General features: G+C 41.1%; 1 protein-coding gene and 1 long non-coding RNA gene across 11 annotated transcripts in view; one reads left to right on the top strand and one right to left on the bottom strand.

Annotated features, from left to right (window-relative positions):
- Window positions 1-17,123, bottom strand: part of RBKS (ribokinase) — an 80,051-nt gene that overhangs the window by 52,506 nt on the left and 10,422 nt on the right. For 5 of the 6 annotated variants that reach the window (XR_015768909.1, XM_028099372.2, XM_028099366.2 and 2 more), the window contains exons 2-4: window positions 11,905-12,037; window positions 1,799-1,862; window positions 806-868 (exon numbers count right to left, since the gene is read on the bottom strand). Coding sequence is in view for 5 of the 6 variants with exons in the window: in XM_028099372.2 (XP_027955173.1) it covers window positions 806-868; window positions 1,799-1,862; window positions 11,905-12,037 (260 nt within the window). In the remaining variant the exon portion in view is untranslated. Of the gene's footprint in view, window positions 1-805; window positions 869-1,798; window positions 1,863-11,904; window positions 12,038-16,467; window positions 16,567-17,123 lie in introns of those variants that run through there. The other variant, XM_088026376.1, reaches the window with a different exon arrangement.
- LOC148163509 (uncharacterized) lies at window positions 561-16,877 on the top strand. Of its 5 annotated transcripts, none has more exons than XR_015768911.1 (7): window positions 561-1,583; window positions 3,270-6,121; window positions 6,265-6,325; window positions 8,699-8,814; window positions 15,339-15,387; window positions 15,715-15,757; window positions 16,643-16,877. It is a non-coding gene; the product is annotated as an uncharacterized LOC148163509 (long non-coding RNA). The 5 variants fall into 5 exon arrangements; XR_015768912.1 differs by lacking the exon at window positions 561-1,583 and having other exon boundaries at window positions 1,949-3,359; window positions 5,935-6,121; XR_015768913.1 differs by lacking the exon at window positions 561-1,583 and having other exon boundaries at window positions 1,949-3,359; window positions 5,956-6,121.

The following is a 17,123-nucleotide window of genomic DNA, read 5'->3' on the forward strand; positions in this document are numbered from 1 at the left end:
TGAGAAACGATTGTATAAAACTATATTACAAATCAAAGACATTTTATGACAAATCCTAATTTCACAAAGTGCACGCTAACTGCCCACAATGCACCACGTTCTGTCTGAGGTGCCCCATGAAATGCTTGGTACTTCTGAATATTCATTCTGAATTAAAGAATTTCACATAGGTTTTTTTTTTAATATTTATAATAGTTGGCAGAAATGATGAAAACTTTACTTGAGGGTAAAGGGAAGTTACTGTTTTTAAAGACAAATGTTTAACTGTTGCAAGGCCCTGTGACAGACAGACATAGTTGTATATATAGGCTTTTGAGATTTGATTGCCGTTTAAAGAGCAGACAAAATTGAACACTAATGATAAGTTAGAAGTAATTAGTTGCTGCCATTTGCTCGGTAAATATTCTATAAATATGATTCATTAACTTTCTTGTGCACCTATCTATTTACATTTATTTACCTGGTATAACTGGAATGACAGATGAATACTTAACTGCTTTTAGAGACAAATATCAATTCTGAGTTCATATGAAGGGTAATGGGACGTTTCAGGATATAAATATTATTTTGAGGCAACTGTAACACTTCCTATGTATTGATGGACAATTTTATATTTAAATGATCAAGTTGGGAAGTATAAATAAAGGGAAACGTGCACAGTTAGATGGGAAAGACCACACCTGAGGCCTTGGAGTGGTGGGTATGGGAAGAGATCCATAGGATTATGGTAAAAATTGATGCTCCTGCTCTCGTTCTGGACATGAACTGCTTCACGAAATGACACTTTAATATGCGAAACATGTACCTTCATTATTGACAATTATAGACGCAGTTCCCGTAGCAGCATCTTGAGTCTGATATGTAAATTCTAAAAGAAAAAAGAAATTACAATCATGTACACACATCCTGGCATGAATAATCTCTCTTAGCAATTTCAATGCACCACTCATCTTTGGAAAAACTTTTTAACCTTTAACCATCTGGAATGATAAAAGAAATAAGCAATTAGCGCTTATTTATACCCATCACCTATACAACGAGGAAGACAGAAGCCTTTACACTTAGTTGCACCTTTGCTCTACATTAGTAACAACCCAGCAAACCACCACCCCCTTCCAGTTTGCCCACATTAATCATAGCGGATACATCTGCATTCTTCTAGATCGTCACATTTCTTTTCTTCAGTGAAAGAAATGACAGACTTGAGTTGAGAGATTAAGGGTCAAACCTATACAGTGAACTTGGTTGTGTTTCTTCATAAGCTTTGCATCTCATCAAGAATCATGGTCTGGAGTGTAAATGGAAATGTTGATCAGGCGGCCTTTGGCAGCAGCGAAAAGCCTTGAAACGGAGCCAAAGACCTGCATTCTGCTCCTGACTGGCTCCAACTAGCTGTGTGCTCTTGGACACGTTGAGAACCAATCTGGCCATCAGTTTCTCTTTGTGCAACAATGGCATCAGTTTCAGCGGTTTCCAAGATCATTTCCAGCCATGACAGTCAATGACTTTTCTTAAAATATCTTTTGTGAACGCAGCACCTGTTTTCTCTTGTCACCTGCTTTTGCAACATTTCTACGATGAAGGTTTGTAAACTCTTATCATTTTATTCCCATCTGGAGGAATGTACATGAAAGAATTAACCAAACGACATTTAAGTAAGAAGAGACGAGGCTGTGCATAAAAATTCTCTGGCCACCAGAGGAGGATCTAATAATTCTATTCTATATTCAACTGTTCTTGTAACCAGATCCCAGAGGAAAGTCATAAAAACTAACTTTAAAAAAAGATGCAATTTTACCTGTAGAAATATCGTTCTGTTTTAAGTTTTCTATGTAGTCTTTGCCAAAAGAATCTTTGCCAACCTGTACCAAAAAAATGATGAATGTTAGATCTTTTACATTTAGTAAAATGCTACAATGTAGTTTTTAGAATACTTTAGCATTTTAAAAGGGCATATTTGCACAGTACTTTATAAACATTAGCTAATTAATCTTCTTAATGTGAGATGCTAGATTTGATTTCAGCCCAAAGAATTGTTCCACTTATATCCTACCTAAAACGTGAAGCATTTAATGACTGTCACGAGTTCTAGAACTCTGCTCTCACTTTGATCTGTTCATGTGGAAACTCCCACTGAGACAGAGCTGTCTACCATCAACAGTCCTCAATATTTATGAAGAATCTCAGTTGTTTGTACTTCACTATAAATGAGGGCATCTCTGTAATGACTTGCTGGTGTTTTAGAATCTTATCTGACACAGGATGGGGTCAGAGAAGAGGGAATTTACAAAGCCCTCGCTAACTTGGGTAACTCAGTGTCGTGCAAATCTGTTGCTTTTGCATCCTAGCATGCATTCTGGAAATGATACTTCAGTTTTTCCCTTGGACACCCATTCCTCTTCCATTCACAGGCAACATGGTTAAGGTGGCACATTTGTTACAATCATTGATCCTATGTTCGACACATTGTTACACCCAAACTCCATAGTTTACCTTAGGGTTCACTCTAGTGTTGTACATTCCATGTGTTTTGACACATGTATAGACATGTATCCACCATTATAGTATTATCCAGAATGGATTCCCTGCTGTAAAAACCCTCTGTGCTCTGCCTCTTCATCCCTCTCTCTGTCCAAGCCCCAAGCCCCTGGCAACCACTGATCTTTCTACTGTCTCCATAGTTTTGTCTTTGTAACCTTTTCAGACTGGCTTCTTTCACTTAGAAAATACATCTAAGTTTCCTCCATGTCTTTTTGTGGCTCAATCACTCATTTCTTTTTAGTGCTGAAAAATGTTCCACGGTATGGACGTACTGCAGTTTATCCATTCACCCACTGAAGGACATCTTGAGTTGCTTCTAAATTTTGGTAATGATAATGTGCAGGTTTTTGTGCAGATGCCCTCTTTTATTTTTATTATTTTAATTTTAGTGTAGTTAACGCACAGGGTTATGTTGGTTTTCTCCTACTTTCTTTTAAATTTTAACCAGTTAGGGGACTTTACAAAAACAAATTTCCAGGAGGTCCTGAAAATCCAGAGGTTCTGATAACACTGGGCCCACATTTCTACAAGGCCACCCAGCTGGAACTGCCCCAAAGGTGAGTGCGTGCTCTCTAGACCAGAACCCCCACCTGGCCTACTGCAATTTATATTACCTGCTCAGCACCTGTAGGCTTTAGATTTCCCTGTCCTGCAGGTGAGCACTACTTCAACGGATCATGTATCTATCCGGGTCTCAGCCACTCCTGCTGCGCTCTGCTTTTCCACAGAAAATCGTTCCCCTCTGGATATATCAATAGAAAGAAACCTAGAGATTTACTTGGGTCAAGATCCTCAGTGAGTGAAGAGAAAACTTCCTGGTAAGATTTTGGATTGTCTAGATCAGGGGTTGGAAAATGTTTTTCTATAAAGGGCCAGAGAGGTAATAGTTTAGATATTGTGGGCCAGATGGTCTCTTTTGCAATTATTCAGCTCTGCTGTTGTACAGTGAAGGCAGCCAAAGAAAATCTGTAGACTAATGGATGTGGATCTCCCTCTTTTGGAATTCTACTCTTCTCTTTTTTTTAAACATTATTTAGCTCTCTCCCATAGGCAATCAAGATACTATATAGTTGGAAAAGCATCATTCTAAGAATGTTGGAGGGATTAGAGGAAGGCCATTCCTAGGCATGTGGGGCCTGGTACAGATTAGAGCAAAGAAACTTCTCTCCCCTTTCTTATCAGTTTAATACAGGCAAAATCTGTTTAAGGTGAATTTCAAAGGCATATTTGATCAATGGTGCGATGATATAAACATTAGGAAGTGCAGGGATTAGGAAGAATTGTTCAAAGGGAGGAGAAAACCAAAAAGCATGTGGCTTTGCCCTCAGAAACTGTCGGAGGGAAAATCAGAGGTAGAGAGGCACCTGTCACACCAAGTGGAATATTGTGCCCATCCAAGGCATAATCAGGGATTATGCTCATGGTAACTACATTTTGCAGGCTTGCTGCAGTCGTATTTTATTTGTAATGTTTTTTAAGTAGGCTCCATGCCTAGCATGGAACCCAACCTGAGGCTTGAACTCATGACCCTGAGATCAAGACCCTTGAGGTCAAGACCTGAGCTGAGATCAAGAGTCAGTTGCTTAACCAACTGAGCCCCCCCAGATGCCCCCTGCTGCCTGTCTTCTTCCTGCTCTGGGAATCACCTGATGGGCAATGTCCCTCAGGGATGGTGATGGTTCCAGATTTATTCCAATAGTGATTTCCTGGCAAACCTGTTGGCTGTCTACGTGAGACATGGAACAAAAATACTTTGCCTTTGCCCTCTTGGATATTTCCATGACAAAAATAAAAATCTGGTAATTAAAAAATAATGGCAAAGTAACGACGCTGCTGAGGATCAAGAGAAGTCAACCTTAGCTGCATTAACTTTGCCTCGGGGTCGTGGTGACACATTACCAAGTAAAAGAACTGAGTAGGAGGGCGATATTCACATTTGTGTTAGGGAAGTTGACCCGTGTGGTTTGGGGCAAGCCGCTGTAACTGCCCCTTGGCCTCAGTCTCCTTATCTGGAGAGTCACAGTGAGTTTGCTGTGGGGATAAAATAACCCGCAAGAAGAGGGCTGACAACTGTGAAGGATTCAATAAGGGCTTGGTGCTATCACCGTCCCTGTCCCCATCCTCATCATCACCAGCTCAGTACTGCTGCCTCCATGGCCACTTCCCTTGGGGAATACCCGCTGCTTGCATTCAGTCCTGCCCGTGTGGTTCTCCCTGGTGCTTCCAATTCTTCCTGTTGCTCCCTATTTTCAAATAGAAGAGCACCTGGTCATGGAAGCAAGCAGGCAGGTGCACTGAATTATTTTAAAAATAAAACTGTACTACTATTACTGTAATAAAAACATAACATCTGCATTAATGGTGAAACTAATGCTGTTTAACATAACCAGGTATCCTGTTACTTCCGTAAGAATAACAGAGCCAACCGCGAGCATGTCTGTGTCTTAGACATACATATTTATTATATCGAAATGTGGGCAAAAAGCAGCAGAGATCTGAGGGCTCTTTTTTCCTTCTGCATTACAGAGTAGCACAGATGCTTTGGGCAATGTCATACTAAAAGAATGCCATTTTCCCTGTTTCCCCACCCTCAAACCTCTTACACAATCATTTATTCTGCTGGATTGACTTAAAAAAAAAAAGGTCGAGAGAAGCAAACACCTTCCAACCCCCTTTGGCTACTTCTGACTCAAATGTAAGCCTCTTCCCCAGGAACTGGAAATTCATAACCAGAAATCAGAGGAGTGGAACTCAGGCTAAGGTGCTATACATTGTCTGAAAGCATCTTGAAAATCACAGTGAATGATACAAATGGAATGATTTGTAATGACTGTGAATGAAAATCACAGTGAATAATTCTTGAACACTACGTCTGAAACCAATGATGTTGGCTAATTGAATTTAAATAAAAAAAGAAAAAAATCAGTGAATGATTTCAAATGGTCCTTGAAACAAAAAGGACTTGGCATAATAATATCATAGGGGAGGGAACCTTCATCGGTATTTTTGGAGGCTTCTCTGTTTTCCCGGTCACACTTTGCCTATCAAATTGATAAGAGAACTTTAAGTGTAAGTATCTTGGCCACGAAGCAAAATAGTGCGAATGGAAGTCAGGAAACTCGGAATCGAATTTCAGTTCTGCCATTATCCAGCTAGTTAAAATTCTTTACATTTTGCTGCAAATGGTTCCACCTGAGCCAGGTAGGGTGGGACTGGGGTGAGTTCTCCCCGGCAGGTAGGAAACCAGGAGTTTCTCAGCTTTCACTGAGCATCAGAGCTCCCGAGGAGCTTACAGATATCCTGGTACCCAGGTTCCACCCGAGATCAATGAAATCAGCCCGTGCAGGTGGGGCCGTGGCCCATGCCCCAGGTGATTACAATGTATGCCTCCAGCTGAGGCCCACTGGATTGCAGGATGAACGCTGGGAGAGTGCGTGTGAAGCTTGGTGTGGACGATACGAGAAAGGAGAGCAGTCCTGCCTGGCACTACGTTGGAAGTCAACTAAGTGGGAACGCGGAATGTGGCCTGCAGAGTCTGCCCGGGGCGAGGGGCCCAATAGGGTCCAACATGGGGATCAAGGTACTGTAAAGCTACACACAGTGCCATGTCTGTGTTTGCGGACTCTGGTCTCATTTTGATGTCACCAGGCTTGCCTCCCTTGCTCTGTGGGCTTCTCTAACACTCGTATTTGGCAAAAATCATTGGATTTCTCTGTTCTACAGAGTGGCCAGCAGGAAGGCACTATTAACTTGATGTTATCATTTGACTGTGTTAAAACACAAGGTGAGTACAATATATTTGTGTCTATTTTCTTGCCTTCTGAGAACTTAGAAATCCTTTCCTCTCTCCATCTAATCAAACCTCACCTGTTTTTCAAGTGCAACTTAAGGCCTACCTCCCCTATCCTAGCTCTTCTTAATGCTCTCGTTTCCTCAACTCCTAGAGCATTCCTAGTAAGATACCATTAAATATTTAATTGAATACCACCTTATATTGTTTGCCTAAACAATCTTCCTAAAAGTCTAGCCTTCCTAAAAGCTTATCGGAGACTCTAGCTTAGCATATATTTATCCCTCCTTGAGTGCTGTGTGTGAAATGTGTTCTGTAAGTATTTGGTCAACCTAGTTGACTGTTAATTTTCCTTGGCCTATCTTATTCTTAAAGGGACATGACTACAGGCACTCAGACTGTCCGAGCTGTGGCTGCCAGAAGGTCCTATACAAGGTTTTGCTTCTAATAGCCCCGTGGAAGGCATTCCTATGCCCTTTCAGTAGCAGCAGTGAAATACTTTTGGGCAGAAGGATTCTGGGAAAAGCACATAGTCTGAGGTAGCCTGGGTAAGCCTGTTCCAGGTGAAAGAAGCCAGGTCATCGTCAATTATGGACAACCACTTGCAGTTAAGCCAAGGTCACTCCTAGAATCCCAGATGCTCTTCAGGAAATCCCAGGCGCAGCTCTTTCCTGAAGCTTTTAGAGTCATGCAGTTGAATAGAACTTTCTGCAGTGATGAAATGCTCTCTATCTGTGCTACCCCGAACAGGCACTTGAAATGTGGTCAGTATGATAAAGCAACTCAATTTAAAATGTTATCTTAATTACAGTTAAATCCAGCCACACATGGCTGGAGGCTGCCATCTTGGATAATGCAGCTATAGAGGGATGTAAGTTAGAATAATGGAAAACAGCAGGACTGGGCGTATCGGGAGCAAGAGCATTTCCTCTAGCTAAGGGTCCTGAGGTGTTTCCTTTACTCTTACCACCGAGAAGGCTCTCTGCATTGAGGGAGAGCCAGTCAGTGGCTTCCACGTCCGGAACTGGGATCCAGTGCCAAGGAGGGTGACTGCAGTTAGCACTACCATATAGTGAATGTCCACGTTTCAAAACGGTTGAGGAATGGGCTGTTTGGATCCCTGAATGGTAGAAAACATCTAGGAATTCCATCTATCGACATATAGTTGAGGTAAGTAAAACCTAGAGGACCGAGATATCTTACCCAAGGTCACATGAAGTCGAATATTTCTGCTAAAAAAGTTATCACTTACATTAAAACAGGTTACCAGTTCTCAAAGTTACAATGCACAGAAATATAATTAACACTAAAACCAAATTGACTGCAATTTGATCTTTGTTATTCAAGACATTTTGTGACTTCTCAGTGCCTGAGGGTCATGGTGAACAGCAGGTTTGGGAGCCTAACATGCATTTGTTGTCCTATAACAAAACCTAGCCGTCGCTTTTTTGAATTAAGTCCCTCATATTAACCTTTTAACTTGTCACTTGTGGCTTTGTCATAAAAGAGGACAGAAGAATACATAAAATTCCTGTTGTTCAAGCTAGCTGGTGGTTTAAATCCTATCTAAATGGGGATAATGGCCTTGAACATAGAAAATTAATGTTACAGTCACCATTTATGAGTCCCGCCTATCTGAGAGTGGAGGTGGGTAGGAGGTAAGAGGTCGCTGGTGGTAATCCAATTTTCTTCCATTCTTCCTATATGAGACACATATTGTTTATTTGCTTTGGGTCCTAGGGTACTCTGTATTTGGACATGTGGCCAGGCATTCTAATCAATATAGCCAGTAGTTTTAGTCAGTCGTCCTTCAGCAGAGTTCAGGAAGGGACAAATTTCACATCATTATATATAACCTGGAAAACGCTGGTGACTACTTTTTGATCTTTGAAAACTAAATCTTAATGCACGATCAGTTGACTGTCCCACAGTAATCCGACAGACAACCTAACCTTTTTTGTTAAGATGATGAGTACTCTAATACACTGCTTTTCAAGCCATCTGTAGTGAAGGCTGTTTTTTTTCTTTTTAAATTTTCAATCCACTGTGGACTAATAATTCTGTAAAATATAACAACAATGAAATAAAAACAGAAAAGAGTCCTACAAAATACCAGGCTTAATTTATTATTACTATTATATTCATCAGCTATAACATTATTCTGTCAAATGCTGTAACTGTTGCTAATTGCTTACTCTTAATTCCCGTTCAGACCCAGTGACAGTTTGCAGCCTGGCCTGAGGATCAGACTTTGAGTGGCGTGGCTCTAACACACCACCTCTGTCAGAGCTTAATATCAGCCCAGTCTGCAAGGAAAACACATAGCTGTTTGTATTACAGAGGTGATTTTTTTTTTCCTTTTTAAAGGAAGCTCTATGCCCAGTGTGGGGCTTGAACTCAGAACCCCAAGATCAAGAGTCACGTGCTCTACCGACTGAGCCAGCCAAGCGTCCCTAGAGAGTTTTGAGAGTGTCATGTTCAAGGTAAGTAAGACCAGGTAGTTTCTTGAAGGTCTTCTCACTTGGCTGATTTCAGATCTGGGTCATTTGGGTCCACGCCTGTTCAGGGCTTCTTCCCACCACATAAGAAGCAGGGTCTTTGGGCTCAGACTGGGCCACTGCATCTCGAACTCTTTTTTTTCTACCCTGGCCCTCCTGAGCAGCCAGTTTTGGATATCAAGAAATAACATTTAGCTTGAATGGAATGATGGAGGAGGAAACAATTAAGAAAATCGGGTGAAGTCCTATGAAAGGTATTCTCACAGACTCTTTGCCCTGCCAAGAAGACTTTCATTTTCTATGATATCTGCCTGGATTTGTAATCTGAAAATATCACTTCCAATTCTCCTTGGGCTGTGGCCTTGGGGCCACAACTCAGGTGACTACTGACTATACAACTCCTTAACGACTTCAAGCGTTTCATGATTACATGTTTCGCTGGATGCATATTGATGGGCTCTTGCTTAATAGTCCTTGTCACAATATCTTGACAAATAATTCCCTTGAGCTCAATATAAGCTGTTTTGCATGTGCCATCAAACAGTCTTACTTCGCCAGAGCTTGGATTTTAGTTTGTTGCAGGGTGGTCATAGGTAAGTTAATGTTGCTAAGAAAACCGAAGGAAATTTTCTGTTTTTCTTTTGTTCCATCTGTTCATTTTTATCTTGAGTCATTTCATGATTTTGGTTTCTACTTGGAATTTGTCATCTTAAAAAAAAAAATGCTATACAGCAGGTTGGCTACTCTGCTTAATAAGAATATACTTCACCAAGGAAAAATATCATGAATGGATAACAACAGTTTCCATTATAAAAAAGATATTTTTCTTTTGAAGAAATCTGAGAATATTATGCAATTTGTTTAAGCTTAAAGAGATCTGTGTCTAAAGATTCCAGGTGGTCTAAGCAAAGTCACCCCGTATGGGGTTTGGCTGAAGCCACGCTTTCTCACCCTCTCTGTATGGATGCCCAGGCTACAACCGATCGCGGGGCTAAACAGCCGCCAGCCGCCCGGGCACCGGGGGCATTAATAGCTTGCCCGACTGTACACGTGCTACCATACACTGTCGTACGCAGATCAGAACAAAACAAACAGCACTGTTGCTTTATCAAACTCCTGACTGTGCCATTTCCCCAAATACAGCCCTCTGCTGTCTATTCCTCTCACATCCACTCCTGACGGTTGTATGATTCACTTCCCAAGTTCAGTTCTACAACTCAAATATTTTCTATTTTGCGTTTCTCTTTGCCTCAAATTCAACAGACCCAAAATAACACCAATCTCAATCTTCGAATTGGATGAGATCCCAGGGGACATCCAATTTTGACTTTCATGGCTACATGAATAGCATTTATGAAGCTTCCAAGAGGGGTTCTCTAATCTCTCCTTTTACGGCTCCAGCTCGAGGGAACTCCTCTCTTCCCAGAGCAGTCATTTTTGGTACTTTGCTTCCGATACCAATTCTCTGTCCATGTTTTCCCAGCCAGGAAATACCCTGCTCCTTCCAGTTCCTAAGCCCCGTTAAGTCAGCACCATCTGATGACTCCCCAGGCCCTTCATTTCTAATCAAGTATAGGATCGGTCAGGCCTACAGCTCCCTCTCCAAGCCCCATAATTCCTAGCATGTAGTAGGTCATCAATAATTAGTGGCTGATTAACTGACACTTAAAATCAAGAGTTCAACCTTAGAAGATGTGCGTTTCTTACTTTGAATCTTGTGCTTCATGTGATGTTTTTGACCAAACAGCTAGATGAGAATTTCATCAGGTTAGTCATAAATTAGAAATAAAACTACACCTCATTAGCAGATGAAATGATAATTGTATAGTTTGTACATCATTGAAAGATTCCTGTGGAGAGAAGAGTGCTGTGTGCAATGGGAAATGACATTGCAGAGAAATTTTGGTAAAACTGACCCAGCTCACAGGAGTGAGCTCATTCTTTTAAATCTCTCAGATTTTTCTTATCCTTTAGTGTGTAGACTGAGTCTAGCTTTCCTAAAATAAACTTTCGTGTTCTACCAGTAATGCTAGTATCTTAAAATTTCATTAAACATGCAAACGTTGAACCTTTGGTAGCCAATTTTATTTTCAAATGATTTCAGTCAGATGGATAGGAATAGGGACTATTGTATTTTACTGTCATTTCCTTACATACCTAAAAACAGAACTATGCCTAAGGATTAGTTAGAGGTAGTTCATTAAGGCCCAGATTCCTTTCTGATCCAAGAGTGAGCATTAGAAGAAATAACTTAGAGATGAGTGAATCACCACTTATTAGACCAAGTTTCCAAAAGCTGTGTTGCAGCAAAAATTGCTAAAAACCGGGTGACTTCTGCTGTTTAGAAGCCAGACTATAGAAACCCAGTGGAGTAGGCGAATTCCTCTCACTTCTCACCCTTCACTTAGAAGTTCAGTAAGTTAAAGGAATGCAGCATTAAGCTACTTCCCAGAGGACTCAGTGAGGTAGAAACGAATGTAAAGGATAAGGAAAAAGTCTCTCTCCTATTTCAATCTTTAACAACCACACAAAGCAGATACTCAAGCAAAGTGCATGCACATGCGTGTGAACAGCAGCACCATTCGCAACAACCAAAAGGTGGAAACAGCTCAAGTGTCCATCAACAGACAAGTGGATAGACAAATTATGGTCTATACAATGGGATATTATTCAGCCACAAAAGGAATAAAATACATACATGCTATAAGGTAGATGAACCTTGAGACTATTATGCTAAGTGAAAGAAGCCAGACACAAAATGTCATGTATCCTATGATTCCATTTAGAGGAAATCTCCAGAATAGATCAATCCACAGAGACGGGATACAGATTGGTGGATGGCAGGGGCAGGAGGCTGGGGGGTGGGGGGAGTATGGGGGGAAACTGCTTAATGGTAAGGAGTTTTACTTTGGAATGACAGAAATGTTCTGGAACTAAGAGGATGGTGGTTGTCCAACATTGTGAATGTACTAAATGCCACTGAATTGCTCCCTTTAAAATAGTTAAGAAATAAAAACCAAGTCTTAAAACAAGACCCTTGCCTCTAGAATCCTCTCCACTGTCCTTTACACTTACCTTGCATACCATGGATGTCTTTGCTCCAAGCCTGGCAGCTTGGACACATTGGTTGGCACCTTTCCCTCCAAAGCCAATAAAAAACTTATGTCCATGGATGGTTTCTCCGGTTTTTGGCAAACGAGAAGTAAGACTGCCATAATTTAAAAAGAGAAGGAAAAAAAAAGGCACATTGGTAACTGCAATCAGTTTAAGTTCTTCAGAAGAGAGAGGGAAGGTTCTCTGATGGAGTCTAGTCTTAGCCATCAGAAATGCAAGCAGAAGTAGAGAAGATCACCTTTTCCTTTAAGATAACGCTCGGTAGTTGGCCTCGCTATCCAGAATGCATCTGCTGACAGGATGCCTGCCCGCCCCCCCACAGTCCCACAGCCGTGCTCCTAGAGCCACTTCAGTTTCCAGTGCCTGCTGCATCAAGGGTGTTCATGGATGCCTCCGTTTTCCATCATGGGGAGCTCTTGAAGGGAAGTCCCTTCCGATTCCCACTTCCCAGTGCCTAGCACAGACCTTTATTCACAGTGGCACTTGTACATGGGACCAAGTTAATGTGTGTTTCTGTACTGGTTTACCTGGTCACTTTAACAAGAAGTAGGAAGTGTACCAGGGCTCCGGTAACCATGTTCAGAAAAGACCTAAGGAGAAGAGGGAAGTTGCGATTCTAGGCGCTGAGAAATCCCATTTGTTTCCTGGCAGGTGGGGCAGGAGTGGGTTATTATTTCGATGGCAGGATCAGGTGTTAGTCCCAGTCCATCCTGTATCCCACCCATTTCAGGTACTGACTCAAAAAGAGCATCTATTCTTAAAAAATGGAGTCTAGAGAGCTAAGTTTAGTTGAAAATTTTTACTACAGAAAATTTCAAACCTATAAAATTAAGAGAAAACAGTATATTGACTTCCCCACCCCATGCACTCATCACCCAGATTCAACTCTTGTCACCTCCTAGCCAACCCCGTTTCAGTCTCTACCGTCATGGACTTCTCCAAGAGCTAAGGATTTTCACTCACCTGTTACTGCCTGGTGAGGGTAGTAGTAAAGGAGACAAAAAGAGTAAAAGGTTTCCTCCAGGGTATGATTTTCATAACATTAAACTGGAAGATGTGAGGAAACAACATCTTTGAAGGACAGATGTGAAAATGGAAAGGGTGAGTGTGAGTGAGTGAAGAAGATGGGCTTGACCAGCATGAGGACTGGATGGCCAGAAAGAAGTGGGCCGAGGGCCAGATGGAGCAATGGCAGGTGTGACCAAAAAGATTAGCTTTAGATGGGAAAGAAAGGCCAAGAGGGAAGTTCATGACAGTAAGTCGATTGAGAACCTACCCTGTTTTGGCAGACCTGAAACTTACGTTCATTTCCCACCTAGGCTGTGATCTATCTGAAACCAGTCTCTTGTGCCTAATCTTAGAGTACCAGGACAATGCCAATTCCTACAGGTCACTAACAGCCTGTTGGCAATGGAATGATCTATGACTGATGCCAAGAACACACAATGGTGTTGATAATGACCAAGTTCAACCTGTGCACCTCCTTTATGTAGTTCTAAAAGTCTCAGTAAATTGGGCTAAACTACTCCATTCCCTAACACTGCAGTGTCAAATATGGCTATTTGAGATTCAAAAGAGACTCATCAATAATTTGAAAACATTCTATTCCACTCCTCCCCTTTTCAGTGCTATTTTTACCTCCTATTCTAAATGCATTTATAGTACTGATGAAAAAAATATCCATCTACAAGGTTCACTTCTGAAAAAGGTACTCAATCAAGAGAAAAATGGTTTTAATGTAATGTTATTATCCTGTCATTTAATTTAGCAATGACAAGTGATGATGAGATTTTGATTTGCATCAGAAATCTTAAACATTTTAGGATTCTGTTATGAACAGGCAATGATGAGTAATCTGTGCGACTGAGTAACTGTGAATTCTTGGCTTATTGATGCTGCTACAAACATCCATAACAACCTTAAAAAGAAAAAATATCCAATGTGGCTAAAAACAGGCCAAATAACTTAATTAGTAAGACTGTCGGTATAGAAACTTATGACTTCCACTATATTTATACTTAGATCTGGGTCACAATCCTCTGGTTTGAATCAAGTATATTTTTTATTATTGGCTGTAGGAAATCATGAAAAATATATCAGCAGATGATTATTGGGATGTGTATATGTGGGACGGAGGAGTGAAATCGGGGGTACAGTGTTGTGTGTTTGATGTGGGAGCAGATGGCTGGGATTTAAACTCCTTCCTAAACAACTTATATTAACACAAGCACTGTACTAATTTAGTCATCACTGAAATTTCTCCCTCCTTTGGAATTCTACTCTTTTCTTTCTGCATCTCTGCCCTACTCTTTCTTCCTTCAATTGTAGACTCTCCCTGTATGGGGACAAGGACCAAGTCTGCCATTTTATCCAGAGTGCCTGCCACTTAGTATGGGCTTAACGTATTTTTTGACTGAGTGAATTTTTTAAAGGGACTTCCCTTGTCTCCCTGAAGGGTAGCAGAATATGAATGGAGGAGCTCAGGACACACTGGCCAAATGTGCCACCGTGGTTGGGTGCTAATGTTGGGCTGTCGGCCCGTGAAAAGTAGCCAATGGAGGGAGAGGCTTTCTCTGAACTGCCCCTTATCTGCCTCAAGACCAGTCCCCCAAAAGGACTCAACAGCCATGATTCCCCTCCCTGGGAGTTTCATCAACCAGCAAGGATGGACTCCTGTCACAGACGAGAAGTCAACACCACGTCCAGACAAACATCACAAACATCATCATACCTCCTATTTAGTCTACTGAGGGCCAGTTCAACTTTCCTAAGTCATTTACTCTCCCCTAAAAGGCCTCCCACCGCCCTTCCCTATCAAGAAGGCTGAATTCTTAATCACCTTGGGGAGTAACTCCTTTTCCCCTGGGCATTGCTCACGTATACCTGGGGCATACAGGTTAATACATTTGCTTGTTTTTCTCTTGTTAATCTGTCTTTTATTACCAGGGTCTCAGCCAAGATCTGAGAAGGGAAGAGGGAAAATTAGCCCCTCACTTCCTCCTCTTTTCTGTGTCTCCCCTGGGTAGCTTCCATTCCTACTTCTAAAATGCAGATGTGGTGGTGCTGATGAATGGGAAGGAGACTGGCAGGGATGTTCGGTTGTCTGGCAATGACAATCCCATGGTTTGCCAGACCTTGCCCACTGCATTCACAAGTATTAGCAGCACTCCTCTCCTATAAGCAGGAACTCTAACTAGAAATCAGACTATCATTCTTCATTCATGTGTTAATTCAAAAAACGTTAAATCGGTGTTTTCCAGTCTACCTCTATGGGACAAAAGCAACTGGCTGACAATGTAATAAATCCTAACCCTAATGCAAGCAATATGAGTGGAAAAAAAAATGAGCACAAGATTATTATGATCTGATTCATGTTTTTTTTTTTTCTTTTAAAGATCAAATTGGCTTTATTAAGCGAATCGGGAATCGGGAAGCATCTAACAGGTAGAGGGGAGCGCCCCAACTCATGTTTTTTAAAGATAAAAAGATATATGTATATGTTCTCATAATATGTAAATGCACAGAAAATGAAATGTTAATGACAGGTATTCATGAAAAGGGTGGAGAGAGGGAGCAAAAGTTCATGTTTTACTTTATATACAGAAGTATATGCAACCAGAATATATTTGTGCATTATGGGAAGCCACTTGTTACTACTTCAGATTCATCTGGCTTCTCAGCATCTTTTTCCAGCTACCTGGGCTGGTAGCTGGCTCCTTGTAGGTGCAACCTAACACAGCCTTGCCCAATGCCACTCTCTTTCCATTCCAGGGTTTCTGTTCCTTGGTCATGGTTCCCTGGCTGTCCGCAGCAGGTAACTAGTTAAACACGTCAAGCATCTTTGTATACGCTTTTCTTGCTCCCTGGATTATAGCTGTGCACAGATTATATGCTCTTAGACCTTTGTCTTGTGACCTTTCTGTTGAACCCAGACTAAGTTTACTGCTTATTTTATTGATTTTTTTTTAAAGTAAATGGAGTGGAAAGCGAAGTTGAGAGCAACTAGAAAGTTAGTTACAGACAGGCAGAAGCATTTCCGAATTATAAATCCTAATTTACCTTGAACTAGGCTTTCCTATCTCTTTCCTTATTAAAATCATGAAATTAAGGTCTGGCTCAAGAAAGGACCTGCACAAAGCACCATCCTCTCGATGAAAGCATTGCTATGATTTGCCCCAATTCAAACATGAGGTTTAGCAGGGTGCCACCGACAAAGTGCTCAAAGGAAAATAAAAAGGGAGCAGTATACTGGTAGTAATACACTGTTGCTACCATTTAAAAATTAAAAAACAGAGTGAAGTTTCTGAATGAGGGAGAAACCCCAGAGAAAACCAATCATAAGAAATATATTTGAATTTAAAACAAATTCATAACTTTAAAAATGTCACATTTTAAATTTGCACAGGAGGAAACACTGCTAAATGTTCATAGATGGACCCGCAGTCTTCTGGGCCCTGAGAGGTCACGTGGCTAGAGTCTAGTTGCGCAAGGCAGCAGGCCTGAGCCACTTACTGATTGTATTACCTTTGACAGCTTTTCCCTCTTTGAACCAGCTTCTTCTCTTGCAAAACAGTTTTAATAATACTTGTCAACTCCTTAAATGCCTGGGTTTTGTGCTCGGAGTTATTTCACTGACAGGTGTTATCAGAACAACTAATCAATTGCTTTTAGCTTCTTGACAATGATGTGCTTGTTACAGATTCTCAGCGATGATTCACACCAAAGGAAGGAATGACCTGGTGAAACAGGGATGAGAAGTCTTTTGACCAAAGAGGTCACACACTCCTGGCTCCAGCCCAAAGTTGAGGAATAATATGTTGCTTTTTGGCTTTTTGCGTTCCAACCTTTCTTCTGGCTGCAAGCTTGTGACACACTGTATGCCTCTATAATAGGGGATTGTACTATTATTGCCCAATTAAAATTCATTACACTCATTTATTATTCCTGTTGCCTGTACTCTTCAGCCGTATCTGTTCTGCTCAGCATTTGTGTATGTCACATTTATAGGAATGCGTGTCATTTCCAAACCAACCTAGTGATCTCTCTTTCTAGCTCTGTAAAAAAAACAAAAACAAAAGAACAGCTTCAAATCTTCATTCTGTGGTTCCTAACCCTAAATTTGCAGACATACGATTTATTTAAGGGAATGAAAGCTGAATTATGCTTTAAACCATTAAAAA

Source organism: Eumetopias jubatus, unplaced genomic scaffold (assembly GCF_037043125.1).
Source record: "Eumetopias jubatus isolate StellerSeaLion01/CBP00866 unplaced genomic scaffold, mEumJub1_p1.0 scaffold_9, whole genome shotgun sequence".
Lineage (NCBI taxonomy): Eukaryota > Metazoa > Chordata > Mammalia > Carnivora > Otariidae > Eumetopias > Eumetopias jubatus.